General features: G+C 36.9%; 4 protein-coding genes across 4 annotated transcripts; 3 read left to right on the top strand and 1 right to left on the bottom strand.

Annotated features, from left to right (window-relative positions):
* Window positions 1-1,743: 1,743 nt before the first annotated feature.
* Window positions 1,744-10,660, bottom strand: e2f4 (E2F transcription factor 4). The gene is made up of 10 exons (XM_079603377.1): window positions 10,063-10,660; window positions 8,841-8,950; window positions 7,899-8,060; window positions 7,213-7,256; window positions 7,010-7,074; window positions 5,592-5,892; window positions 5,013-5,162; window positions 3,857-3,901; window positions 3,669-3,713; window positions 1,744-3,401 (listed from the first exon to the last, which is right to left on the bottom strand). The coding sequence occupies exons 1-10, from the start codon at window positions 10,216-10,218 to the stop codon at window positions 3,286-3,288; spliced, it is 1,194 nt and encodes a 397-aa protein (XP_079459503.1). The 5' UTR covers window positions 10,219-10,660; the 3' UTR covers window positions 1,744-3,285.
* Window positions 10,661-12,431: 1,771 nt separating this feature from the next.
* On the top strand, window positions 12,432-15,958 carry cyp2x9 (cytochrome P450, family 2, subfamily X, polypeptide 9). Its single transcript, XM_079603375.1, has 9 exons — window positions 12,432-12,629; window positions 12,791-12,953; window positions 13,140-13,292; window positions 13,378-13,538; window positions 13,720-13,893; window positions 14,905-15,043; window positions 15,121-15,308; window positions 15,380-15,521; window positions 15,609-15,958. Exons 1-9 carry the CDS (start codon window positions 12,468-12,470, stop codon window positions 15,800-15,802), a joined length of 1,476 nt encoding a protein of 491 aa, XP_079459501.1. The 5' UTR covers window positions 12,432-12,467; the 3' UTR covers window positions 15,803-15,958.
* Window positions 15,959-16,460: 502 nt separating this feature from the next.
* On the top strand, window positions 16,461-21,499 carry LOC306993525 (cytochrome P450 2F2-like). The gene is made up of 9 exons (XM_079603374.1): window positions 16,461-16,713; window positions 16,805-16,967; window positions 18,808-18,960; window positions 19,093-19,253; window positions 19,629-19,802; window positions 19,935-20,073; window positions 20,260-20,447; window positions 20,518-20,659; window positions 20,744-21,499. The coding sequence occupies exons 1-9, from the start codon at window positions 16,552-16,554 to the stop codon at window positions 20,935-20,937; spliced, it is 1,476 nt and encodes a 491-aa protein (XP_079459500.1). The 5' UTR covers window positions 16,461-16,551; the 3' UTR covers window positions 20,938-21,499.
* An 839-nt stretch (window positions 21,500-22,338) lies between these two features.
* Window positions 22,339-26,607, top strand: setd6 (SET domain containing 6, protein lysine methyltransferase). Its single transcript, XM_079603376.1, has 10 exons — window positions 22,339-22,572; window positions 22,680-22,818; window positions 22,972-23,055; window positions 23,694-23,838; window positions 23,928-24,069; window positions 24,148-24,342; window positions 25,184-25,310; window positions 25,389-25,569; window positions 25,654-25,796; window positions 26,108-26,607. Exons 2-10 carry the CDS (start codon window positions 22,792-22,794, stop codon window positions 26,432-26,434), a joined length of 1,371 nt encoding a protein of 456 aa, XP_079459502.1. The 5' UTR covers window positions 22,339-22,572; window positions 22,680-22,791; the 3' UTR covers window positions 26,435-26,607.
* Window positions 26,608-27,562: the final 955 nt, after the last annotated feature.

Genomic DNA, 27,562 nt, shown 5'->3' with positions numbered 1-27,562 from the left:
TTTAAATATAGCTTTCTCCCTTTGGTCAGTTCAAGAATAATTAATGCAATTTTATATTCATTATTTGAAAGAATTAAAAGAGCAGTTTTATGTCTATTCATAGGCTATTGCTTATCTGGGCGAGGTTGATATGGAATTTAGAAAGCAATTAGTAATAATTAATCCAATACTTTTACAAGAGAGCTAGTACAGTATACTATTTAAGATGTAGTCTAGTAGTAATTATTTACTTTTTATAGTGTAACTTACCCAACACAGTAATCAGAGGTGGACAAAGTTACACAACTTCCTTACTTGAGTTAAACAGATAGGCTACTACTTATCAAATACTACGTTACAAGTAAAAGTTGTAAAGACCGATTTTTACAGAAAAGTACAGAAGTACTAGTTTTCAAAAGTACTTATGTATCAAAAGTAAAAGTCAATGAATTGTTTTATGTAATATTTACAGTACCTATGCCTCTGAATCTATGTATACACCCTCATGTCAATATCAAATGTATTTCTAGAACACAGTTCCAGTAGTGGGATTGAATGTGAGATTGAATAAGTGCATTTAATAACGTCCACAATGGTTTCGGACACCCAAATGGCTGTTCCCTAAAAATAGTCCCCTATTTAAAGTTTTTTGGCTTTTTACCTTATTGTTATCTATAAGCTAGTGTGCTCAAAAACAATGACACAATTCGCAGAAGACCAAACCCAACTTTGAAAATGAAAATCAGGTTGATGTCAGAATTCAATGTCAGATTGACGTTAATCTCCAACGTTGGACAGACGTTGTATTGTGGTTGAAAATGAAAATCTGAAGATGACTTTCATTTCCAACCAAAATCCAACTTCTGACTGACGTCATCATCCAACGTTGGGTTCTGACAGAGTAAAAAGTATGATATTTGTCTTTCAAATGTAGTGAAGTTAAAAGTTTCCAGAAAAAAAATAATACTCAAGTAAATGTACTTTGCTACTGTCCACCTCTGACTGTAGGCTAATTAACACAACTGTCAATAATAATAAATAAAGTTAATACAAAAGTTTAGAGTACAAGAGTTTTTCTTGTGCAATAATTACACCTTAATGTATGCCTTTTCAGTTCATTTTTCTGTATTTACATATTGCGTGCCACTTTATTGTAATCCTGTAATTTATTGGTTTAATATCCTACATATTGGAAAACAGCATCATAAGTTAAATGGTTTGTTGAAAAACAATAAAAAAGACATTTTATTATTACTACTACAAATATATATTTTTTCTATTTAATTAACAATTGATGCAGTTATTTTTTCTATTTAACAACTAAAACAGACAATACGAAGTAAAATAAATGCTGAAATAAAACAAAATGCTGAAGTTTTTGTGATATGTAAACCTACAATGAAGTAATGATAACAGCAGCAAGCACTGTTGTTAGGGTGTTTACCAACAGGTAAAATTACTTTAACTGAAAGTCCCCCTCCCCCTCGCCACTAAAAACCTAAGGTTGGTGCCTTTATCAAAGCAGAATGTAAATACCTTTGGATCACTCCTTGAGGGATTCAAGCATTCAAACTATGTAACCAACCCAAGTTTTTAACCACTACACTACAATAGGCCTATTCAAGTGAAACTTGAACAGAAATGCCTGGATCTGCAGGATATGACTCAAGCACCTAGAAGCAATATGACAGACTCATAAGGAATTACGCGAAGGAAATAGAGGAAGCAAATACCCTCAAATCAGACAAATTAAAGGGCATCACAAATACAAAAAGGTCTTTTATTTCATGGGGATGACAATTCCAGTAAAGAACAAGGATTCCGGTATTTTGCAATGACACAGTGAGGATTTGAAAACTGCTCAAATTCCCTGGATATTGTAAAATTGATTCGCCCAACCCATTCAATGCATAGGGCTGGAAGTTACCTGCGTGATAAACTGCTTTAAAGTGCAATGTGGAGATAGAGGAAACTTGCGCACTATTCATCTACTGAAAAACAGATCCGTTGGAAATCTATTGATACAAAAATAAATGGTAAATGCTTAATGTGTACAAGCATAAAAATATTATTTAGCAGGTAGGAACATTAAGAAAACAAGATTTTTTTGTGTGTGTGTGGGGCCAACCATTAGTACCAACACCGTGAGGAACCCACATAATGACATTCTGTTCAGACAGCGCTCATTAAACAGCATGTTGATACTCCATTTGTCATATTGTGCCTTTCTCTATACTTCCCCAAAACCCACATCCTTCTTTAAACAGTTATTCTCATATACAGACATAATAAAGACGTCACTTGCTTTCAAAAGTATCTATACACATATATAAACGGGTTAAGAACAAATGTACTGTATGACTGAAAACACAGGAGGGACTTTTTTAAAATACAAAAATAGCAATGGGCATCTAATTTAACATTTGTACAGGGCTTTATGCGCGACCTTTTCACAGCAGTCGTTTCATTAAACAAGGTTAAATTCACATGCCAAAACTGTAGCTAGCCATATTGTGAGTCAGACACAAAGTATTAACAATACACACCTGAAATAGACAAAGTAGGAATAGTTCATCCAACACTTTGAGTATGTTCCTTCACTTTTCTGAGGATCTACGCTATGATAAATATATTTTGCTTTGTAGCACCAAACTGTAAAGATTCTTCCCCACTACGGTCGCAGCCTCTTCAGTTAGTAGTGTAACTTAATAACTTCCACATTGTTTCTGAGAGCTGCTATTTCCTGTAAGATGAGAACGAACTGTTTCTTATTGGTTGAATTGCTTCAAACTTTATGCATTCTTTAAAAGCATAATTATGGAAGCAATACACTTTTTCATGAATAATCTGTATACTAGTTACGTCCAGATCAGTAAACGAAACGTGCTGGGAGAAAACGTGCCATTTTAGAAGAGGAAGACCATTTAAAAAGACATCCAGCTGGTATTTTCATTGAACCATTGCTGGTGAATTTAGTCTATAAACGTGTCTATACAAAAGTAGTATAAAAACAACAGCCTTATATTGAGTTGGGGACTAATTGCTTAACAAAAACGGTTTGCATGGATGTCTGATATCTTCATCAGATCGGAGCAGTTGAATTTAGAAGGGAAAGTTCATTTTCAATCTGTCACTTTGGGGTTGGAGTAAATATACACATATAAAAAAGCTTTATATACACACAGAATCAGCTTATGATACATATGGATCTGACACAGAGCCACGCTTTCTTTTTTCCTTCTTTGAAAAGGGTTAAAAAAAAGTTATTTTAAGTACACTACTCTCGTTGTACGGTGTGTTTGGAGGTCAAAGGTTGGCAATGGGAACATCAAAAAGGTCACAAAGGCCCTCCGTCTCATCCAGGTTATAGATGTAGTCGTGGTCACCCGGAGGAGGGGATAGACGGAGGAGCGGAGAGAAAACTATGAGAGAGAAAGACAGAAGAAGAGTGATACTGTGGCCATGTGATTTTATTTGTCACCACATATCACTGAATCTTTTACGTTAGCATCTAAAACGGGATATTTCAGTTGATGGTCAAATTTAAATTAGTTTTATTGATTATATAAACATGATATAATACATAGCTCATGTGACATTTGATTGGTTATGTACACAAACATTCAAACTTCCATTTCGTGTTTAGTAATAGACTATGTACAGGCGGGCTGACTCATGATCGGCTTTACCTTCTGATGACATCAGCTCCTCAAGCAAATCTGTACTCATAATTTCTGTATGGAGGAAGAAGGAAACATGTCAAATATGAAAAGGTTATTCCTTGTGCTACTTCACTGGTTCAGTCCAGCACATTAGCAGTCGAATGTGATAAACGTCAACAATGATCAGATCTCAAGCATGTTAAGCAGGTCCTCACCTTTAGGGTCAAACATTTCTGAGAGTTCTCTGGGGAAGTCCAGTACTGGAAAAAATAAGTGTCACAATTGTTTAAAGAAGCCAATTTGAAGGCAAATGATTCAAACTCAGATCTCCCAACATGAACTGCCAAATTTCAGACATTTCAGGTTAGTTGACTAACCGCTGGTTTCACAGACAAGGCTTAAGCTAGTCCCAGACAGAATATGTATGTTTGAGCTGTTTTAACTGAAAGCAACTTGTTAGCAATATGTTAAAATATGTCAGCCATTGTTTTGTCTCAAGATGAACACCAGTAATGTTTTTTTTCTAAGTCACTTTTATGAAAGCAACTTAAAAGCCCTAATTGAATTAAGGCATAATCCTGGCTTTAAATCTAGATCTTAAAGGAACCGTATGTAAGATTGTGGCCAAAACTGGTACTGCAATCACTTTCAAATTACTGTAGAGCGGTGTATCCCCTCCCCCCTGACTCGAGGTTGCCAGATAGACATTAGACATTTTTTATCCGACTAGAGTTAGGGTAGGTTAGAGCAGACTAGAGCAGAGCTGGCAACCCGGATGCCGAAACACTACTGACTTCGTGATTGGTAGATATGTGGAGGGTGGCGCATCAGGCCAAAACACAACATGACAACATCAACATCAGTTGAGGGCTGCAACTTCACTTTTAAACGACAATATCCTGGCCGGACTACTGTTGTCAGTGATATAAGTATTTGAAATGAACATGATTTCTTAATGTCTACTGACATATCAGGGCCATTTTATGATTAATTGAAATACATTTCTTACATACGGTTCCTTTAAAACTTAAGTCTAGTGTCAATGACTAATTTTAGTCAATGAAAACTCACATTTTTGTCATGCTGCAAAACGGTTAAATCGATCATCTTAATTATTTTGCTCAAAATTATAAATCACAATGTTGGTTGCTATTTGTGAAATTTATTTTTACATTTCATCAGAATTATTGCACTTACATGAGGTCAAATATGTACGAGTTGACATTCTCTTGATTTGTGCTTATCTAGTTTTCTCATTAATTTTAGACTACTTATATAAATGAGAACACTCTCTACATTATGAAAACTGGTAAAATAAGAAACTTCTCAAATTAAAACGGTGATCTCATTTTCAAATGCATGGGCACTTACGATCAGAAGGGTCTGTTTTGATTGGTTCAAAAAGTGTTGATGAATCAGGAAGTGAAGAGCTGTCCAATGAAGCAGATGACTGCAGCTGCTGGGTGTCCGCTGAAGACGCCGGATTGGCTGTTGTATCAGAGGAGGTGGTGCTTGAAACATCTACAACCCCATAGGGGAAAAAATATATTATATTTAGTAATAGTACATAATAAAAAAGCATGAGAAATTATATATGGTTTTGAATTGCTTGAAATATGATTTAAATAATTTTCTCATACAGGATGTGTTTGGTTAAGTTAATCAAAGCGTTAGTAAAGCGCTCCAGTTTACTGGTGATCATCTTTGCCTTCAGCGCATCTAGCTCAAACAGAATTGCACATTAATAACTATAATTGGGACGATCATATACATAACATTATTGTAATAAAACGTTTGAATTCTTTGGGTTTAGTTGCCGTGTTTCAGCTCTTACTCTCTCACACACACACACACACACACACACACACAATTAGTAAAAAAAACAAGCGTTTTCACTTTTCAGACATTATTTCATTAATTGATGACAAATTATCATAAATTTCACCCAACCTGTGGCTGCCCTGGCAGCAGAGACAGTGGTTGTGCTGGGAGGGACGGTGGTGGAGGAGGTGGTAGGACTCTGGCAGGTGGAGGCGGGCGATGGCGTACTGTTGGCTGCTGGTTTGGTGGGTGCGACAGCAGCAGAGGTAGTTGAAGCAGGGGTGGACAGGCTCTGAAGCATGTCGTCTGGCGGGGGCACGGGCAGCACCACAGGAGAAGAACTACAGGGATCTTTATTCACCAGGAGGACCTCGATGGGACCTGCAGAGCTCTTCAGGTGAATCTGGTACTTCTTTTGTCCATTGCCATGCTACAAAAAAGTGAGTATTTAGCTTCTGGATCGTGTAGGCGTTTTTCTTAAGCATAAATGATATGAAAGTCAAAAAACAGTGCTAAAAAGTATTATGGTACTACTACCGTATTTTCCAGACTATAAGTCACACTTTTTTTCATAGTTTTTCTGGTCCTGCGACTTATAGTCAGGTGCGACTTATATATCAAAATTAATTCATACTGACTGAGATGAACCAAGAGAAAACATTACAGTCTACTAGGGCTGGGACGTATGGATTTTTTTTCTTACCATGGTTGAAGATGGTATAGAAATAAACCGCTTTAAATCCCCAACCCCCCCAAAAACTGAATTTCACGCAAACACCAGCGCACACACCAGAGGCTAAGGCAATTAAACATAATAACACGTTTATTACATTTATTATTTCACATTTATAACAGAAATGTAATGATGTCTAAAAGTGCTGGCAAAACGAAATATAGGCTAGGCTATGGTTTAAATTTTTTGCTAGACAGACTTTGTTAAATGTTACCTCAGAAAAAAACGTGCACACTTTGAAATAGTCAAATTTTCATCAGGCAGTAATTAAATTATATTCCATATTTATGTTTACATAATATAATGTTATTTTATTATTTTAATTTAATCTATGTTGATTACCGGTATATGAAAAATGAACAGCAGGAATAGGATCATAAGATGGGTCAGAGATTATTTTGACCACTTTATTAAGTTTTGTTTTGTAGAAGGCCTTTCTTTAAATTGAATTTCGTTTTGTATAAATTGTATCTTAATTTGAATCAATGTTTCATCAACCTATTGCCTGGAATTAATAAATAAGAAGCAAATATAGCAGATAAATAATCAGGACGTTGAGACACCCGTGCGATCTCTTGCATTGTATTTCGTAGAGAAGACTTTACTATGTGAAAATATTTCTTTATTTTTGTCCCTGTGCGCCGATCGGAATTCTGGGAATACAACATAGCCAATAGGCTATACTGCAGGCTTTAGCCGTTAAATATCTTTGCTGCATTGGATCAGTCTCCTTGTGTATTTATACAATTAACTAAATTAATTACTATCAATCAGATATCCAGTGGATTTTAATGGAAATACAAGCAGCACTTACAGATTCAGGCACGGGGACTTCCAACTGTGTTCCTGAGGGAGCTCTGATTGCTAGAAGAGTGTCACCTAGTGGCAGACAAACATATATAGAGTTAAACTGCAATAAGGAAACGTAAGCATAAATATGTAGCTTTAGGACTAATATTTGTTGTTCCAGTGACACTGGAATGCTGCTTTGTTGGGTGTCTGACGGGAAAAACCAACCTTTGAAGCAATTGCAGAGGTCTTGATGCGTTACATATGCCAGAGTGAGTCAAGTTAAGGACAAACAGCAAACATGTTGAATTCAGAACCACATCATACTCTTACTTCCAAAATAGTAAGAGTAGTATACTAGTATGCGGTTCTCAGAAAATTGGAAACACTTTAGGAGTTTCAAAGTCATCATCTGATTGACTTTTACAGGATTCCTAGGAGGCGTGTGTGTCGCGGTCCACCTGGAGACAAACCCGCCGTGACGCCAAACTCCCTCGTGGAAGAAAGCTGCCGTGTTTACAACCGTGATACTGAGCGACTATCAGGATCAACTAAATGCTGGATTTTTAAAAGTATGTGAAGTTCGCGGCATATACTCTAAAATATGTCCCAAGAGTTTTACACGCCAGTCAGATCTATTGTAGGGACATCGACATTACATTTTCACGCCTCTAAACATGACACTGAACAAAACGAAACATGATTGGTTGCTTTACATGTCAGTGCCTCTGGATGATCCTTGTCCAATGAAAGCTGCTATGGAGTCCAGACCTTCTGCAATCAGTCTGAAGGTCTACACGCGACTATGGCAAACACAACCTTTCAAATAAAAACCTTACTTTGAGGATCAATCTTAAGTATCATAAGAGCATGTAAAGTGAAAAAAGTGGACAAAGGTGTAGATAGAAGGATATGGGCTATTTATTGAGTCGTCTGTCACATTCTTGATGCTCTGCTGAACCCAAACTCTCTGCTGGTCCAGTTCATGTTCCCTCCTGTCAAGATCCTCCAATTCCAACTTGAGATCTATCAGCTTGTCTGCAATTTCACGCGTGTTGCAACCTGGACCAACACCCCTTCAAATGAACGAAAATAGAAACAGACATTTAGATCAAGTGAATTAGATGATACTTGAACAGACGGCTCTCTAAAACATAAATAGCCACAGCCTAATCATTTAAACAGTTGTCTCAGAAGAGCAATTAGCTATATTTTTATGTTTAGGTTGGATTATTTCTTAAAATAAACTTTTTAGAATTTGCTCATTGGCACTTGCTATACATTGTTTCAAATAATTATAACAAGAAATAGTTCAAAATGTTGGGGTCTGTAAGAATTGTTTAATGTTTTTGGAAGAAGTCTCTTAGCATGACTGCATTTATTTAATTTAATTACTCCAGTCTTCAGTCACATGATCCTTCAGAAATCATTCTAATGTGTGTATTTTTGCTGCTCAAAAAACATTTGAAAACAGTTAGGCTGCTTAATATTTACTTGAACAGAAAGTCACAAAGAACTGGATTTATTTGAAATATAAATATTTTGTAACAATGTCTTTACTGTCACTTTTGACCATTTAATACAGCCTTGCTTAATAAAACTTAATTTGATAAAGAATTATCAAATTATTTAACTTGAATTAAAACCATTGGACCTCTTATGTACTCTTACTTAATACCAAATATTTGCATAATTAACATTATGATTACATCCTTCTAATTAGATTCACCCACTAAAATATTTAATGTGTTGATGCAAAACACTAATAATGCACCGACAGAGACCATCAAAATGGGAACAATGAGTATATGTCAACATAAAAAAGACACCAGTAAGCATCCACAGAATTGCCTTACTTCCACTGGATGCTGTTTTTGGACTTCTTCTCAATGAGTCCAATGCCTTCCAAAACATTAGTGATGTCGTAGATGCGCCTTTTCTGCCTTACAGCCAAAGTATCTGCAGCCTAAATCACATTCACACAAAAGAAACCAAACCAGATTATTGATTATTCTCATCACATGCAACTGGACTAACTACACAAAACACACAAGTGTTTTGTACATTACAAATGTATCGCATACAAAGCCTTTAAAAGAGCAGTTCACTGAAAAATAAACTCATTTACTCACTATTTATGACTTTATTTTGTCTGTGGGAAATGTATTATGTAGAAATGTGAGACTGACAGCATCGGTCACCATTCACTTGCGTTGCATCTTTATTCCATGCAATGAAAGTAAATGGTGACTGAGGCTGTCATACAGCCTAACACCTCCTTTTGTGTTCCCACTTAAGAAAGCAAGTCATACGGGTTTGGAACAAAATGAGGGTGAATAAATGACAGAACTTTAATTTTTCTTTGAACTGTCCCTTTAAGACGTATCGACTATCAAAACAGACAAAAACAGCCCAGAAAAGTTGACAAGCAAACAACTTGAAGCAATCAAGTTCCAGGAGGACCTGTTCATTTATAAACGAATTCAATACTCGTCTGAATACACAACCAAAGATCATTAAAATGACCAAACTAGTATTTTAATACGCATAATATCGTGTTTAAACCCCAATGGAAGCAAATAAACGCATCGCCTGGTCGCACAGGCCTAAACTATCCTAAACTCCAGAGCACGTGCTTGTTTTGAAGGCTTTTGTTTGAGTTTTCAGTCCGGGTGGGATCAGCTTCTCAACCGCAAGAAACCTCCGGGATACAACAACAAACACCACAGGAGCGGGTTTGCTTTGCAGACAAGTAACGTTAGTGACGTTACATTTGCAACCTGTTAGCTGGCTCGCCTGGTTTAGTGGAGGAACTACTTTATTTAAGCCGAGCTCTCGGCTAGTTGAGAGAGGGGTTGTAAATGCACGCGACCCCCTCCTCCCTTACCAAAGAAACTTTTAATCAACTTTTCTGTTCTGTTATACGACCTGGAGTGCATCTGTTTGGATGCAAACAATAAAAACGATGCATTTTCAGCAGGCGCTGTCCGTCTCGCGCATCCCGCATGCGATACTGAAAACATATAACGTTAGCTGATGACGGTGATAGTGTTGATGATGAGCTCGTCTCGTGCTTACAGCTTTCAAATCCAGCACTCCGTCCTTCGCTTCCTGCAGCAGAGTCACAAATTTAGTCGTGAGCAGCCCGAGACTTTTCTCGTGGCGACTGGGGGTCTGCGGCTGCAGCGAATCTCCCATCGCTCCCAGTTCGTTTCTTCCGGTCTCTAAATCCATCAAGTTGCTTTTAAAGTATTAATAAATCCCCACAATTCTGCTTGCTGTCGGTTTATGTTTGTATAGTGAACGCTTTCTGTTGTTATATCGCTGACAGCACCGCTTCTGCCGCCCAAACGCTCGCTTCCCGTCACCGGCTGGTGATTCCTCTAGCATGGACGGGGAAGTTCACCTCGAATTGAGAGAGTTAAGCCCCCGTTCAGGGTCCGGTCCGATTTAGGACACAGGTTACCCGAACCCAGATGGCCTAACAAGAACAGGCGCTCTCACAAGCACCAGAGCTGAGCTGCTTGAATGACTGAAGCCGTTGATGGCGCGGTGCATCATGGGATGACCTGCTAAAAATGGTAAGGCTCTGTGGAACGGCCTGTAGGGGGCGATAAGAACGGCACATTGATCTGAAGCGACCATGTGGGCCACAGATACTACCGTTTTTTTCTGTGCTGAGCTGAAAAATGCAAGTTTTTATGTGATTGAATAACCATTGAATGTTTTTTTTATCATTAGGAATTGTTAACTTTCTGACTTGTGCTAGATAGATAGATAGATAGATAGATAGATAGATAGATAGATAGATAGATAGATAGATAGATAGATAGATAGATAGATAGATAGATAGATAGATAGATAGACATTTTGTAAGCTTTACAGGTGAAACTCGAAAAATTAGAATATCGTGCAAAAGTTAATTTATTTCAGTAATTCAACTTAAAAGGTGAAACCCATATCTTATAGACTCGAAAAGCCATATCTATATAGACTTATATACTAATTATATATAGCCTACTCATTACATGCAAAGTGAGATATTTTAAGCCTTTACTATTTGTAATAATTTTGATGATTATGGTAAGCCATAATCATCAAAATTATAACAAATAAAGGCTTGAAATATCTCACTTTCCATGTAATGAGTAGGCTATATATAATTAGTTTCACCTTTAAAGTTAAATTACTGAAATAAATGAACTTTTGCACGATATTCAAATTTTTCGAGTTTCACCTGCTGAACACACTCAGAACATTTCTGGTACCATGCATAATATGCATAGGTTATATGTAGGCTATGTGCTATTGTTATTTGCCACTTTTTTTGCGTTATTCAGCCTGAGGGTGGCGCTCTAATGTTGATTGACAGGCTTTACATACGACACACAATTCCATCTTAGAATTGGAGTATTGCCGTATGTAGTAGTAGGCTATTTATTGCCTCCGAATGTTGTTTTAAAATATTACAAGTTGTGGAGGGATTCCAGTGAGGAAAAGAAAGTCATGTCTAGGCTATTCTCAGAACAAATATAAAACAAACACAACAGAACTAGGCTACTCTATATAAAGGATATTCACATGAGCACGTTTAAACTAAGGATTTATACTTTCATTAACAATGGTGTCTGACTTCCAAAAATTTCTATAGGCTATTAATCTGAAATACTGCATTAATTGAAAAAAAAAATTACTGTAAAAAAATTTGAAAACATTTTTCTTTTCAATGGCAAAAATTGACCATAATTTTGCATTTAAATATGAATAAGTAGCCTACCATCATCCTCTCAAATTACAAAAGAAAAAATATTGAACAAAAATATATTATAGAGCTAGGTTTACGTAAGGTAAGGTGACAATAAGCGGAGGAGTCTGAAATCTGCCCCAATGCCTCTGAAATAGAGCGCGCTGCTGTACAATTTTTCATAATCATGTAGGCCTATCGTAATACATGCCTACAGAAGCCATACGTTTATATATATATATATATATATATATATATATATATATATATATGCTCACTTAACGACTTATTAGAAAAATATCTTTTAGCAGAATTCTGAACACATTTACAATTTATTATTGATTCAGTTTATGAGGTTTAGGAGATAGATAGATAGATAGATAGATAGATAGATAGAGAGATAGATAGATAGATAGATAGATAGATAGATAGATAGATAGATAGATAGATAGATAGATAGATAGATAGATAGATAGATAGATAGATAGATAGATAGATAGATAGATAGATAGACAAACATTTCAGTTTTATGACTGGAACATAAACTCTTTTTCTGTTACATTGTGCGGGAAAATAATTAAGCTCTGTCTTGGATTGGTTATTATGTACATTATGTTTTAGCCTTCAGTCAACATGCTCCATGGGAATGTTCAGTATTTGAAGTGGGAGGGCTCGGTGCTTTATTATCTGTGAGTTTAAATGTGAAACGTGAGCAGTTCACAGCTGGACATCAGTCAGCATGCTGGGCTTTCTGATACTGGTGTGGATATGCATCTTCATCCTGTTCCTCTACATCCAGATCCCGAGGCCAAAGAACTTTCCTCCAGGACCTCGTCCTCTGCCATTATTTGGGAATTTGCTAGAGCTGAACATCACTAATCCTTTGAAGGATTTCGAGAGGGTACAGTATTACATTATTTGAACACTTCCTTTCTCATTAGTTTTAAATATAAATAAATAAGAATAACCATACAACTTTCAAGAGTTACCTGTTTAAAACACCTGGTAATGTATTGCATAATGAGCAGCACTGTGTGATGTCTTAACGCTAAACCTTTTCAGCTGGCAGATCGCTATGGAAAAGTTTACAGTCTGTACCTTGGATCAAAACCTTGGATAGTTCTTAACGGCTTCGAGGTTTTGAAGGAAGCTCTTGTTACTAAGGCTGTGGACTTTGCAGGACGCCCTCAGGACCTCATGGTCAACCATATTACAAAGGGAAGCGGTAAATCTACTTCCAAAATCAACCTTCACTCAATACCTCTGTACAGACTACGGTTAATCAATATGTTTTTGAGGTTGTTCACTCAATCTCCTCTTTATACAGAGTCCACAGAGCAATTCTCAGCCTTATCTAAGATTACACTTAGTACCATTTAGGCCCGTAAATAACAGTTACATATTATCGCAGGTGTAATTTTGTCCGACTATGGCCCCTGTTGGAAAGAACATAGACGCTTTGCTTTGATGACCCTGAGAAACTTTGGCCTGGGGAAGCTGTCAATGGAGGAGAGAATTCTGGGAGAGGTTTCACATGTGACTGCCAAACTGGAAAAAAGAGTTGGTAATAATTTACTCATTAATCTTATTTTCGGTATCTCAAAACAAACTCACACAAGAGCTTGACATTCAGATCAATGTACTTGCAGGAAACTCCTTTGACCCTCAGACTATGTTCCACAATGCAGCATCAAATATCATTTGCATTGTTCTGTTTGGATCCCGTTATGATTATGACGACGAATTCCTCAAGATTTTCATTCACCTCTATACAGAGAATGCAAAGATTGCCAATGGACCATGGGCCATGGTGAGGCGTTTTATCACTTCTATATTCACAGCTAATAAAATACACATACAGAGACAGCCAAAAGTCTGAAACCACATTTCACTTTATTGTTATTATTTATTTTTTATTGTTTAAATAAGAGTTTCAGGATTATCTACTGACCAACAAAGAAATTGAACGAATTTTCTCCATTTTATTGCAGATATACGATACATTTCCTATGCTGAGATTTCTGCCTCTACCCTTCAAGAAGGCCTTCGCAAATGCCAACAAGGCCAGAGAACTGTCTGCACAACTGGTCAATGAACACAAAAAGACAAGAGTCCCTGGAGAGCCAAGAGACTTCATTGACTGCTATATGGATGAGCTTGATAAGGTGCTTGCACATCTGTAATGGTGTTTATTAGGAATGCGCAATATATCGGTACCATATTGGTTGTCCCCGATATTAGAGTTGTTGTTTTTTCATTAGTAGTGATCGATATTGGATATTTAATTGTACATCATTTACTCTGTTTTTACTTACAATACCTTTGCCATTATCTAAGGCTTTGCAATTAATTACCACAATTTTCCATTATCACTTAGGCTACATCTAATCTGGATACATTTGAAAACATCTGCGAAAACTATGCTTTTTGAAGACGCTCTTCTAAGAGGAATATGAAACGCAGTTTTTTCATTAGGACTCTGAAAACAGAGATATTTGGACACGAGGATGCATGTTCAGTCATGTGACGCATATTGTACCAATAGATATGTTTATATCGGTATGTGCCTGCAATGTGCTATTCACTTTCACAATGTTGCAAAAGATACATGTACTTTGTAAAATATTCATGTTGCATTCCTGTTGGAATTGCTGTCCTGTGGAAAAATATGAGGGCAATTGCGTTTCGCCATGAAGAATAACATGAGAACTTTATTATGTCTGGTCTCTTGTTATCATCTCGTGAGCTTTTATAATGTTTAACGCAGTAAGATGATTTAAGCATCTTCCGACATTTCAGTCTGGACGAGAAACCTTTAGAAAACGGTTGAAAACGCGAGTGTGGATGGGGAGCGCTTTGAAACAAAAGTGCAGTTCTCAAATGTATCTGGATTAATGTAGTTAGGGGCCTTTTACACAACACCGTTTTCAACTAAAAACGGAAAACTTTATATGCGTTTTGGTTTTGGCCATTCTTTTACATGACAATGGCGTTTTGTGGGCCTGAAAATGTTTCATAGTGCAAGTTGTAAACTACAAAAACGGCAATTTGTGAAAACGGTGACTTTTAATCCCTATTTTACCTGAGAAAGTATTATTACCGAGTAGGCCTAGCACTATTGATAAAGTTGTTTGTTTGTATTAATCTCTAATCGGTGGTTATTTTAATTTCACCAGAGAGGAAACGATGGTTCCTCGTTCACTGAAGCTCAACTTATCCTGTACATTCTGGATTTGCACTTTGCAGGGACTGATACCACGTCAAACACGCTCCTCACTGGATTTCTCTACCTCATGACCCACCCAGAGGTTCAAGGTTTGTGTTTTGGTTAACTGACGCATTTTAATTAATTCGATCATTGCTTTAGCTTAAAATAGCTTTTATTTCACCAGCAAAATGTCAGCAAGAGATTGATGATGTTCTGGGGGGTAAAGATCACGCATCGTATGAAGACAGACATGAGATGCCGTACACACAGGCGGTGATTCATGAAGTTCAGCGCGTCGCTAACACTGTACCGCTAAGTGTGTTTCACTGCACCACCAAAGACACTGAGCTGATGGGCTACAACATCCCGAAGGTGAGGAAACCATATATAAAGAGGGTTTTAACCCTTTAAAATCATAACTTTGTTTCCTTTTCTTTTTCTAGGGAACTTTTGTTATTCCTAACCTCACTTCTGTACTAAAAGAAGAAGGCCAGTGGAAGTTTCCACATGAATTCAACCCAGACAACTTCCTGAATGAGCAGGGCCAGTTTGAGAAGCCTGAGGCCTTCATGCCTTTTTCTGCAGGTAAAGGATTTAGAATAGGATACAAGTATAGTTTTGAGTTGTTTGAGTGCATGTTGTAAATCGTATACGCACATATATGGTGTACAGGTCCCCGTGTGTGTCTCGGTGAGGGTCTTGCGCGTATGGAGCTCTTCCTGGTCATGGTCACTCTGTTGCGCCGTTTCCAGTTTGTGTGGCCCGATGATGCCGGGGAACCAGATTACACCCCAGTGTACGGGGTCACCCTCACCCCCAAACCCTACAGAATGCACATCAAGTGCAGACAGACAGTCAAATTATAATTGTTTCTGTTGCAAAAGATGTTTGATGTGTTTATTTTAAGAACAGTGTGTATTATGACTGGTCATATACTGTGAATTATAAAAAAAAGGTCATAAAAAGAATCGCAATGCATCATTAAGATAAAATCCTAAAGTCCTTAAATAAAAAGCTTTTACAAAATAGTTGGCTCGTCTTGTCTGAATGTATGCCAGAGTGGTTTTATTCTGTTCACTTATCATTTGTAGGGTTATAATCATTGTTGAAATCTAAAAATGAAAAACTGGAACTCCAGTCTTCAGTGTCACGTGATTCTTCAGAAATCATTCTAATATGCTCATTTGTTCTCAAGAAACATTCAATGTTGAAAACAAGTTTTTGTGGACACCGTGATACATTTGTTCAGGATTCTTTGATGAATATAAAGTTCAAAAGAACAGCATTTATTTGAAATAGAAATCTTTTGTACCCCTGGTTTCACAGACACTTGCACTGACATGCCGTCAGTGCCATTGTTTTGTCTCAAGATGGACACCAGTATACTGTGAAGGGATTTGTATTTAATTACAGAGTTCAAACCAGTTTAATTCAGGTAAATACAGAAACGCAGAATTTTAAGCAGTGCTTGTTTGTCTGGGGTCGTTTTATCTTTCTGGAACATTGCCAATATCTGTTTAGATAGGAGACGTAGCCTACCAAGAGATTGAGTGGTTTGAGTTAACAAGCTTGTTTTGCTTGAGTGTAACAGAGAGACAACAGCGGGACAGTCAGCATGCTGGGCTCTTTGATTCTCCTGTGGATATGTATCTTTTTCATCTTCCTCTTAATCCGGATCCAAAGGCCGAAGAATTTTCCTCCAGGACCTCGTCCTTTGCCAGTATTTGGGAATCTGCTTCATGTGAACATGGCCAATCCTTTGAAGGATTTTGAAAGAGTATGGCTTTATTTTATGCTATCTTAAGTTTAAACGTTTCTTTTTTTGTCTTGTTTGTACAATAATTTTCCTTGTTTTTGTTTTTTTTAAGTTTGCAGAACGATATGGGAATATTTTCAGTCTGTATACTGGATCAAGACCAGCAGTTTTTCTGAATAGTTTTGAGGTTATCAAGGAAGCTCTGGTGACAAAGGCTCAAGACTTCTCAGGACGGCCTCAAGACTTCATGATCAGTCATATCTCGGAGAATAAAGGTAACTCCTACTCAGAGGTGTCAAAAGTATTCACATTCATTAGTCAGGTAGAAGTATAGATACTAGGGTTTAAAAATACTTTTGTAGAAGTTGAAGTATCAACTCAAGCATTTTACTCAAGTAAAAGTGTAAGTTTCAAAACTACTTAAAGTATAAAAGTAATGTAAGGGAAAAAATGCCATTAAGGATAATATAGGCCACGCCACAGGGGCCTATAGTGCACCACACCTCCACAAAAAAAACATTTTTCTAAAGCCCAATAATGACTATAATGTTATATTAAAATGTTAATGCCAGTATATTAAATCCTTGATTTTATAGAAATAGAAAAGAAATAAAGAAACTAAAGAGGCAAGTTATCTCATGGTATTTATATATACATAGTGCAATGCAATAGTGCAATACTGTCTTGTTACTTGCTTTTTGAAGAAGCCAAACACGTGTCTGCATCTTTCATTTAAGTGATATAGTTCAACCAAAAATGTACTCACCCTAAAGTTGTTTCAATCCTGTATAGATTTCTTTATTCTGCTGAACACAAAAGAAGATATTTTGAAGAATGCCAATAACCAGACAGTGGATGGATCCCATTGACTTTCAATACCATCAACTGTTTGGTTATTGACATTCTTCAAAATATCTTCTCTTGTGTTCATCAGAAGAAAGAAACTGGTTTGAAACAACTTGAGAGTGAGTAAATGATGACAGAATTTTAATTTTTAAATAAGTGAACTATCCCTTTAACAGAAATTAACTGTTGGCATATGTTTCACATCAATACTGTCCAGTTTGTCCTGTTGGACACAACACAGAAATACACTATCAAGTGTCACTTGTGACCATTGCTCTGAGCCATGTTTGCAGTGTCCTAAGTGCACTGAAACTTCCATCAGTCCATCTGACTAACCCTACCCATCACAGAAAACTTTCCGCATTTTTACATTTTCCAAAAACATCACTTAGTCTGATTATAAGCGGTTTTCAAAAGCTGGTTGAAGCTCTTAATTTTGAGCTCTCAAAGTGCACCAGATTGATGCATTTGACCTTAAAATGTACACAATTTTCTTGCGGAGGAGCATGCCCCCGAACCCCCCTAGAGAGACAGAGGGAAAGTTTTACAAAATCCTATGGGAAAGAGCGACAATTTAGGAACTTTACTCCAGCATAGTACAACAAAGTTCCTTTTAAGTCAATAAAACTGTTAATGCCAAATTAAAATGTCCTTGGACAAACTATACATTTGGCCTGAGGGGACCTACAAAACATTGTGCCCAGTGGCCTCTGAATTCTTAATCCGGCCCTGCCCACGACGACGAGTCACGACAGTAACTTGTCGCCACCTACTGGCGTAAAGCCGAAAGTATACTTCCCTTTTCCGCCTTCCGCTCCAGTATCACTCCGCGTCGGGTAAGCATGCACGAGTGATTTGAGCGGTCGGTCCATAAGGTATTACGCGCGTACGCGCACAACAGGACTGAGTTTATAATACAGTATTATGTCAGGATCAGGAACACAATCCCCCGGTTTCACTGACAGGTTTCAGAACTAGACCCAGACTAAAATGAATGTTTTAACTGTTTTAACTGAAAGCAACTTGCACTGGCATATCTTAAAATATGTCAGTGCCATTGTTTTATCTCAAGATGCAGTAATGTTTTCTAAGGCATGTTTATAAAAGCTACTTAAATATTCTAATTGAAAACTAAGGCCTAATCCTGGAATAATCAGCCCTGTCTGTGTAACCAGGTCTGCATTTTATAATATGAGATAAATAAAAGCTCTTGGAATATTGTTTAGTGCTAGAAACCCACAACTTTTAACTAACATCATTTTACTAAAGGTGTTATATTGGCTAACTATGGCCCCCTTTGGAAGGATCATCGACGCTTTGCTTTGATGACCATGAGGAACTTTGGCCTGGGGAAGCAGTCCATGGAGGAGAGAATTCTGGGAGAGATTTCACACATTGTTGCTTACCTAGACAAAAATGATGGTATTTATTTATATGTGTTTGTTTTTTTAAGTTTAGATCGACAAGATGGAGACATTGTGATTTATTTATTTATTTTATACATCAGCTGACAAGGAAAATGTCAATCTTTTTAATTGATTTACATTTGTACAGGAGGAACTGTGAATCCTCAAAATATGTTCCACAAATTTGCATCAAATGTTATCGGCCTGGTTCTGTTCGGTTCCCGTTTTGATTACAACAATGAATTCCTTCAGTCCTTCGTTCAGCTCTTTACAGACATTTCAAAGATCCTCAATGGACCATGGAACATGGTAAGATTTTAGATCAAAACCGCCATTACATTGCTTGACAATTGCAATTTTCTCTATAGCCAATGATTAAACTATGATGTTACATGCTATTGCTAATCAGAGGAAGTTAGTACAGTTGGCTAATAGGGGGAGGGACATTTTTATTCTAGAGAGCACCTGATTGGACAAAAATATGTGTAGTGCAGGATGAGTCATGAATGTATAATTGGTCTTTTTCTTTTTTGTCATTTTTGTCAACATTTAGAGTTTTTAATGTTATGTTTTTTAGAATAAATAATATTTATAATATTTTCATTTCACTAAATGTGAATGACATTCAAATTTGGGCTTGCATTTTATAGTAATTGTATTAGATTATATGTCCTTTCCTAACAGATATATGACACACTTCCTTTATTGAGATTCTTGCCCCTGCCTTTTAAAAAAGCTTTTGATCATGTGAAGAAGATAAAAGATATAAATAAAAGTCTGATCGCTGAACACAAGAGCACAAGAGTTCCAGGAGAGCCGAGAGATTTCATTGACTGCTATCTGGATGAGCTTGATAAGGTGAGAGTTTCTTCTGACATAAATAAGGGTCCATAGGCGTTTACACTGGTGGTCTTAGACTGTCACCACGTTATTCTTGAACAAATGCACCATAGTTTGAGACTCAAATTAATGATATCTTACATTCCCCAGAGACAAAATGATGGTTCCACCTTTTCTGAATACCAGCTCATCATGAACATTTTGGATTTGCACTTTGCAGGGACTGATACCACTTCCAACACCATCCTAACTGCTTTTCTGTACCTCATGAACCACCCAGAGGTTCAAGGTCTGTGTTTAAAAAAAGCTTTTGACTAGCGACGCTAGAACAGGCATTACAGTTTTTAAGTCTGAATTGAACTAAAGATGCCAAATTTGCTAATTTGCTAATGTCAACTCGGGTGTATGTTATTGTTAACATATTAGCTAACTCCTTTCAGAGAACTTAAACAGACAAACATTGTTTTCTCACCAGCAAAATGTCAGCAAGAGATTGATGATGTTCTGCGGGGTAAAGATCACGCATCGTATGAAGACAGACATGAGATGCCGTACACACAGGCCGTGATTCATGAAGTTCAGCGCGTCGCTAACACTGTACCGCTAAGTGTTTTTCACTGCACCACCAAAGACACTGAGCTGATGGGCTACAACATCCCGAAGGTGAGGAAACTTGCAGAAACCAGAGTTTTTTCTACTTCAAATCAAATTTAAACTGTTTCTCCTCGGTCAGGGAACTGTAATCATTCCCAACCTCACTTCTGTACTAAAAGAAGAAGGCCAGTGGAAGTTTCCTCATGAATTCAACCCAGACAACTTTCTGAATGAGCAGGGCCAGTTTGAGAAGCCTGAGGCCTTTATACCCTTCTCTACAGGTAACCATTTAGAAATGTATAAATATTTTTGTGTTTTATCTTTTCCAGACTTGTTCTGTGATTATCATCGTATGTGTTTTACAGGTCCCCGTGCGTGTCTCGGTGAGGGTCTTGCGCGTATGGAGCTCTTCCTGGTCATAGTCACTCTGTTGCGCCGTTTCCAGTTTGTGTGGCCCGATGATGCCGGGGAACCAGATTACACCCCAGTGTATGGGATCACCATGACTCCCAAACCCTACAGAATGAACATCAAGTGCAGACAGACAGTCCAACAATAAATCATAACGCCAAATTTTTTTCCCCTGCATAGGATATAATTTGATAAACATATTATCTTTGAACATCTAATATTAATTATAGCATTATCTACAAAACCTTTGTGATAAATTTGTGATTCCTGTTCATCTACACCATAATCCCAAAGTGGAATTGAAACTTTATTGGAAACTATGGGCTATGGGCTACTATATTTAAAATACATGTATGAATAAAGTTATAAGTCATTAGTTTGTTTGAATTTATGCATTTTGCGTCAAATTAAAGTGTGTAATGTTGTGATTCATTGACAACATTACAGGTATTTTTGAAATACCTATGGAGAAAATTCATAGGAAAAATATTTCTGGAACCAAGGGTGAAAATGTGGGCGGAAATTGGAAAAAGGAAAATTGTTGCGACCTGTAGATAGAAAATTAATGTTGCAATAATTGACATAAGATGTCTTATATATGCCACAACAAATGTTTATTCAAGTTGTTACATGTGGCCTTTGTGTCTGCTTTTGAAACATCCCTAGCAAATATCCCAGTTGTGTGAAATAAACTATTTGCATAAATCTTCCCTTTGCACTGCTTTCATTTTGAAATAGGTTTATATCTCAATAGCTAAATTCTGAAATAATGCAAGGGAAAAACACCTCCACCCAACCACCCACTCAGTTATCCATCCATCCATCCACCCATCCATCCATCCACCCACCCATCCATACACCCACCCATCCATACATCCACCCATCCATACATCCATCCACCCACCCATCCATACATCCACCCACTCAGTTATCCATCCATACATACATACAACCCACCCATCCATCCATCCATCCATCCATCCACCCACCCACTTAGCCATCAATCCATAACACCCACCCATCCATTGTGTGAAATCCTAATTAGATACTATGGCAAATTACATCATTCCCAACCTCTCCTCTTCAGCTAGCAAAAATACAAGAATGTAAGAATGTTTTGCTAACGTACCCATTACGTTTAAAAAAAAGTTATTTTTGCCTGTTTTCTAAATGTTTAAAACATCCAGTTTTTACAATGTTTTTACAATTTCAGAATGTTCAGAGAACATTCAAAAGTAACTAGTAGCCTATAATATTTGTATAAAAACAAACAAACAAACAAACATGAACATCCAACTAAAATTTCACAGGAAAAATACTGTACCACGAACAATGTATAAATAATGTTTTTGTGCTAATGTTTTGAGAACATTATTGAATACTGGATAACTTTGAAAGAATGTTTTGTTCATGTTACTGGAAGAACGTTTGTTAATATTTATGAGAGAACCTTGCCAGAACAATAGCCAAAGTTCTGAGAATGTTCCCTGTTTTTTTATCTGAGTCTGTGCTGTTTGAAAAGGACAAGTGGAAATTTCCTCATGACTTCAATGAATGAGGAGGGTCGACCTGAGAAATCTGAAGCCTTATGCCAGATAAAGATAACATTGTCTCTGTTTATATGCTTCGCTTTATTGTCAAAGTAAATTTATGTCTGTTTGCTTAGTGAATTCTTTCCATATCCTCACACTTGTCTAAGTGAGTGAGGATAGCCTTAATGTTTATCTGGCCTGTGAGGATGCATGAGAACCAGACTTCAACCTTGGATTGATTATATACCTACGTATAATAATAACATTATGTTGATTATTTCTATATTATTTTATGCTGTCGTTCACCTAACAGTATCGTAGGTGGCGCCATTTTACATTATTGTGTTACTTTCTCCAGACGTACAGGAAGAAGAAGAAGAAGTGACCGAAGCTCCTCACATGGATGGTGGTGGTGACTATAAAACAATATATATTTTAATATCTCACCGACGAGCTTGCATTTTAATGAAATGGCGACAGACACAAAAAGGCCAAAGGTAATAACAACGTTTCCTCAAGTTATTATTATTCGCAGGTTAATTCCTAATTTAGAATCAAATATTGCCTTTAGCTTGAAACACAGATGTTTTACAGTTGTTGTGTATAATCATGATGAGCCTTTAGTATAGCAATCTCATGTGTGGTTTCAGATAGATGATGAGGTCTGTGTGTTGGACCCCCTGAAAAACTTCCTGCTGTGGTGTGATAGTGTGAATCTGACGCTCAGCGATAAGGTAACCTGTTCATTTAATATCAATCTACTGTAAATAAAATGTATAACAAAAGCTTAACAACAATATATTAATGTAAAATAATCACGGTTATTATATATATTTTTAATTAGCTTTTATTTTTATATATTTTATGTTTATGTTTTAATTTGACCTTGTGTTAGTACTTTTGTTGTGCTTTTGTCCTGTTTTTTATTTATTTATTTTTGAGTAATTTTAGTACTTCAACTCATACGTATCTTCAGTTAGTTGGCAAAGTTTTCCATTCCCATCTAATATTTTTTATTTAATTTCAGTGAGCTCTGTGACATCCTTAAGTACAAATACATGGTTATAGAAATTGTTGTCATGACGATTAAACCCTTTGAGATATTTACCAATGTTTTTAGATATAGCCTACAAATATGTGCTGTCATATTACTATGAATGGGAGAAAGTGCAACACGGTTGAATAAAATCACGGTTGACATTTAATCATAAGCTTGGTGAACAGCTTTGGAGAATTTAATGTTTCCTCATTCAAAGAGATAATATGAAATATCTGCCTGAGAGGCGTTTCAAAGATGGCCGCCAAGTGGCCCGAGTCTTGCCTTAAAGGGACTTTTATATTTACTCACCACGGTTGATATTCATTTCTTTAGGTGTACTTAAGTAAAGCGGGTACAGTAGCTGAATATGGCATGCTTGCCAAAGAGGACATTGAAGAAGGACACATCTTGTTCTCCATTCCCAGAGAGACACTCCTGCATCAGGGCACCACTAAAGTCAAAAGAGTGCTTGAAGAAGGTATGAAACATTCAGGTTTATTGCAATTCCACCTCCTGTAACCGGCTTGTAACCACCTTAGCTTGAATTAATTTATGGTTGTTTTCTAGGGAAGAAAACGTTGGAGAGCGCATCAGGCTGGGTTCCGCTTCTTCTGGGTCTCCTATATGAGTACACATGTTCACAATCTCATTGGAAACCATATTTGTCTCTCTGGCCAGACTTTAAGACACTGGATCAGCCCATGTTCTGGTAAGTTTTGCAGTGAATATCTGCAGATCTTCAACATATCCTTCAGTTCTTCATGGTCACGATGTCTCTGATTTGAAGGTCCGAGGAGGAGCGTGATAAAGTCTTGAAAGGCACAGGAATTCCTGAGGCTGTCAACACTGATCTGAAAAAACTCCAGGATGAGTACAATAACATAGTCCTTCCCTTCATGAAGTCCCATCCTGACCTGTGGGACCCCGAGAAGCACAACCTGGAGCTCTACAAGAGCCTGGTAGCATTTGTAATGGCCTATAGGTGAGATATCAATGAGCTATTCAATTTGATTAAATTAAATTAAATAATATGAGGATTCTATTTAGCGATGCACTATACATACCAATTCAGTTGTTGGCGATATTTAAATTTATAGATTAAATAGGTATAGATCAAATTGGATATTTAATTTGGCATGCTATACATTTAAATAAGCTTTGCCATTATCTATGCTCACTAAAGTGACTAATAAATAACACTGATCAATGTAATCTTTAGCAAATCTCAACAAAAAAAAGTTCATACTGTACATTATAATGCTGTGATGGCTAAAGTGTTTAGGCAATATAGTAGAATTTTAATATTGGCCATTTATCGATGATCCGTCATAACATAAAATATATATTTATCATATCGGCCAGAATGTTAATGGTTTATCACTCATTTTATTTGTTACATTTCCTAACGTTTCTGTGGAAGCACGTTTACATCACATCAGAAAAAAAAATTATGCTTTTGTAAATCATAATCATGACATAAAAAGTCAAAATTATGACACACTAAGTCGAAATTATGATTTTAAGTCAATTCTTACATAAAAAGACACAATTATGACCAAAAATCAAAATTATGACAGAAAGTCATAATTTTTTACTTTTTCTTAATTTTTACTTTATCTCATAATTGTAATTTTTTAATCTCACTATGCCATATGACATCATTTTGACTATAATAATCTCATAATTTTTTTATTTTAGTATGTTAAAATTGTAACTTTTTAATCAAATTTTTATGTCATAATTATGATTTACCAAAGCATGATTTTTTCTCTGATGTGACAGAAAGGGGGTTCCATGCGTTTCTCAATATTTCCTTGTCTCAGTTTTCAAGAGCCTGTAGAGGATGAGGATGAAGAAGAAGAAAAACAGCCTAACCCTCCAATGATGGTGCCCATGGCTGACATGCTGAATCACGTTTCCAAGCACAACGCCAATCTGGAATATACACCTGTACGTGGAGCAGACGTATTGCTTTTTTTGATTTGTTTATTTATGCTTCTAAATCTCACAGCTCACATGTTCCAACAGGAGTGCCTAAAGATGGTGTCCGTACGGCACATTGGAAAGGGCGAGGAGGTCTTTAACACCTACGGACAGATGGCGAACTGGCAGCTCCTCCACATGTACGGCTTTGCAGAGCCGTTTCCTATGAATAGCAATGACACCGCAGATATACAGATGTCCAGTGTGTACAAAGCAGCAGTGCAAGGTGTGACTTTATAGATGTTTATAAAAAGAGGAACTTATTTAGCTTATATAAATACATTTCGTGACGTTTTTATCGCATTTTCAGTGGCACAAAATGAAGCAGATCAACGGCTCTTAGTGGACAAATGGAACATGTTGAGCGAGATGGAGATTGTCGGGGAGAAAGGAGTCTTTATCTTCGGACAATTAGGCTCCCTCACTTACAATGAGCTCTACACTACTCTGAAGGTACCGGTAACCGTTTGATCCACATGACAAAAAGTCAACGATAGATTTTTTTTTTAAAGAAATTAATACTTTTATTAAGCAAGGACACATTAAAATTCAGCTTTGCCATCACAGAAATAAATTACATTTTAAAATATAGTAAAGTAGAAACCAGTTTTGTAAATGGTCATAATATTTCACAATTTTACTACTTTTACTGTATTTTTGATCAAATACAGTGAGCATAAGAGACTTCTTTCAAAAACATGAATAAATCTTAATGATTCCAGACTTTTGACTGGTACTGTATATATATTTTTTTTCTCGAGTAGGTCCTCTGCATGCCAGTGCAAGATTTCGAGGATTTCTGTGAAAACGAAGGCTGGGAGGAAGACGAAGAGGATGATGATGAAATGGAGGAGGCTCTGAGTTTCAGCAAACTGACAGGGTTGTCAGCGGAGTGGAAGTGTCTCCTGCACACAGCATCTGCTTTGATGCTGGACTCTTATTCTGAGGATGTAGAGATGGACAGGAGGCGGCTGGAGGATCAGGGAGCCCTGGCTGAACTCGGCAGCAGAGAGAAGAGAGCTCTGCATGTGCGTTACGGTCAGAAGAGCATCCTACAGCGCTTGCAACAGCTCACCAAACCTCCGTCTTAACATCTTATACAGTGCTGCTGACACTGCATTCTGGGAAACACTGTAGTTGGCAAAACAGGAAAGTAGTCCTCAGGCAACATGGTGTAACTGAATTTGCAAACACTGTATAGTTTGTAGGTTTTTCATTTTGTATGCTGTACATTTCCCTTTCAGTAAAATAATTTGGAATCTTACGTTTTAGATTGTGTTTTGATTCTGAGCTGTTGTGGGGTGGAAGGCGTTTTCCATGCAATGCACTACTTTTCCATCGTTTCTCTATGTAAACACAAGCTGGACGGACGTATAACCGCTGCGCTCACGTCTCACGCATGATACGGAATTCTAAAAACTCAAAACGATAAAAAAAAAGTAAATTCAGTTAAACTTTTTTTTTTAAATGTCTCAAAAAACGCTTTCTATCGCATAAAACATTAGCGAATAAAGCAGCGTTTCAATCCAATGTTTTCCCACAACATCATAAATGCAACTCTTTTCCCCAACTTTTTGCAATCAACGTCATGTCATGTTATCTTCTGTTCGGATACTGGTGTTGGGAACGCCATCGTGTGAGATGCTTCTGGGAGGGAATTAAACCACTTCATAACAGACTTTGGCTCTGGGATTTCAAAGTGATCAAACCAACATTTGAGAAACTGATGACATTTGTCCGCTGTTTAGTCCAGATATACAATCACAATTGTTGAAGCAAGTAGTTTATCTGCAAGTTATCGGATTTAAAAAAAGATGTTTATTTTTAAGGTGTATGCGCATCTTGGCATTTCCATCTACCCTTTTTTTGTTGCGTTTGCGTTATATAAAAATGTGCATAAAAATAGGTGGATGGAAACGGTTACTGTAATGTCCTTCCAGTGAGGACTTTAAGCCTGACTTTCAGGCATGTCAATGAAACATTTGCATATTTCTATTTGAAATTCATCATAAGTTTGTCACGGTAATTCTAAATTCAATCAATTATACACCTAATTTAAACCCTTCCTTTCCACTACATGCTTAAATGGCTTTCCATTTGTCATTACTGAAACAAATCCAGTCCAGCAAAATTCAGTTACTCCAACCAAAATCATTAGTACGCACTTCCCACAAGGACTTTAATGCATTTTTTTCAAAGTCAAAAATGCATAAAACTCC

The sequence above is a fragment of the Phoxinus phoxinus genome (assembly GCF_949152265.1).
Source record: "Phoxinus phoxinus genome assembly, chromosome: 25".
Taxonomy (NCBI): domain Eukaryota; kingdom Metazoa; phylum Chordata; class Actinopteri; order Cypriniformes; family Leuciscidae; genus Phoxinus; species Phoxinus phoxinus.
Note: the sequence above shows the minus strand (reverse complement) of the source record. Positions and strands in the feature narration are given on the sequence as shown.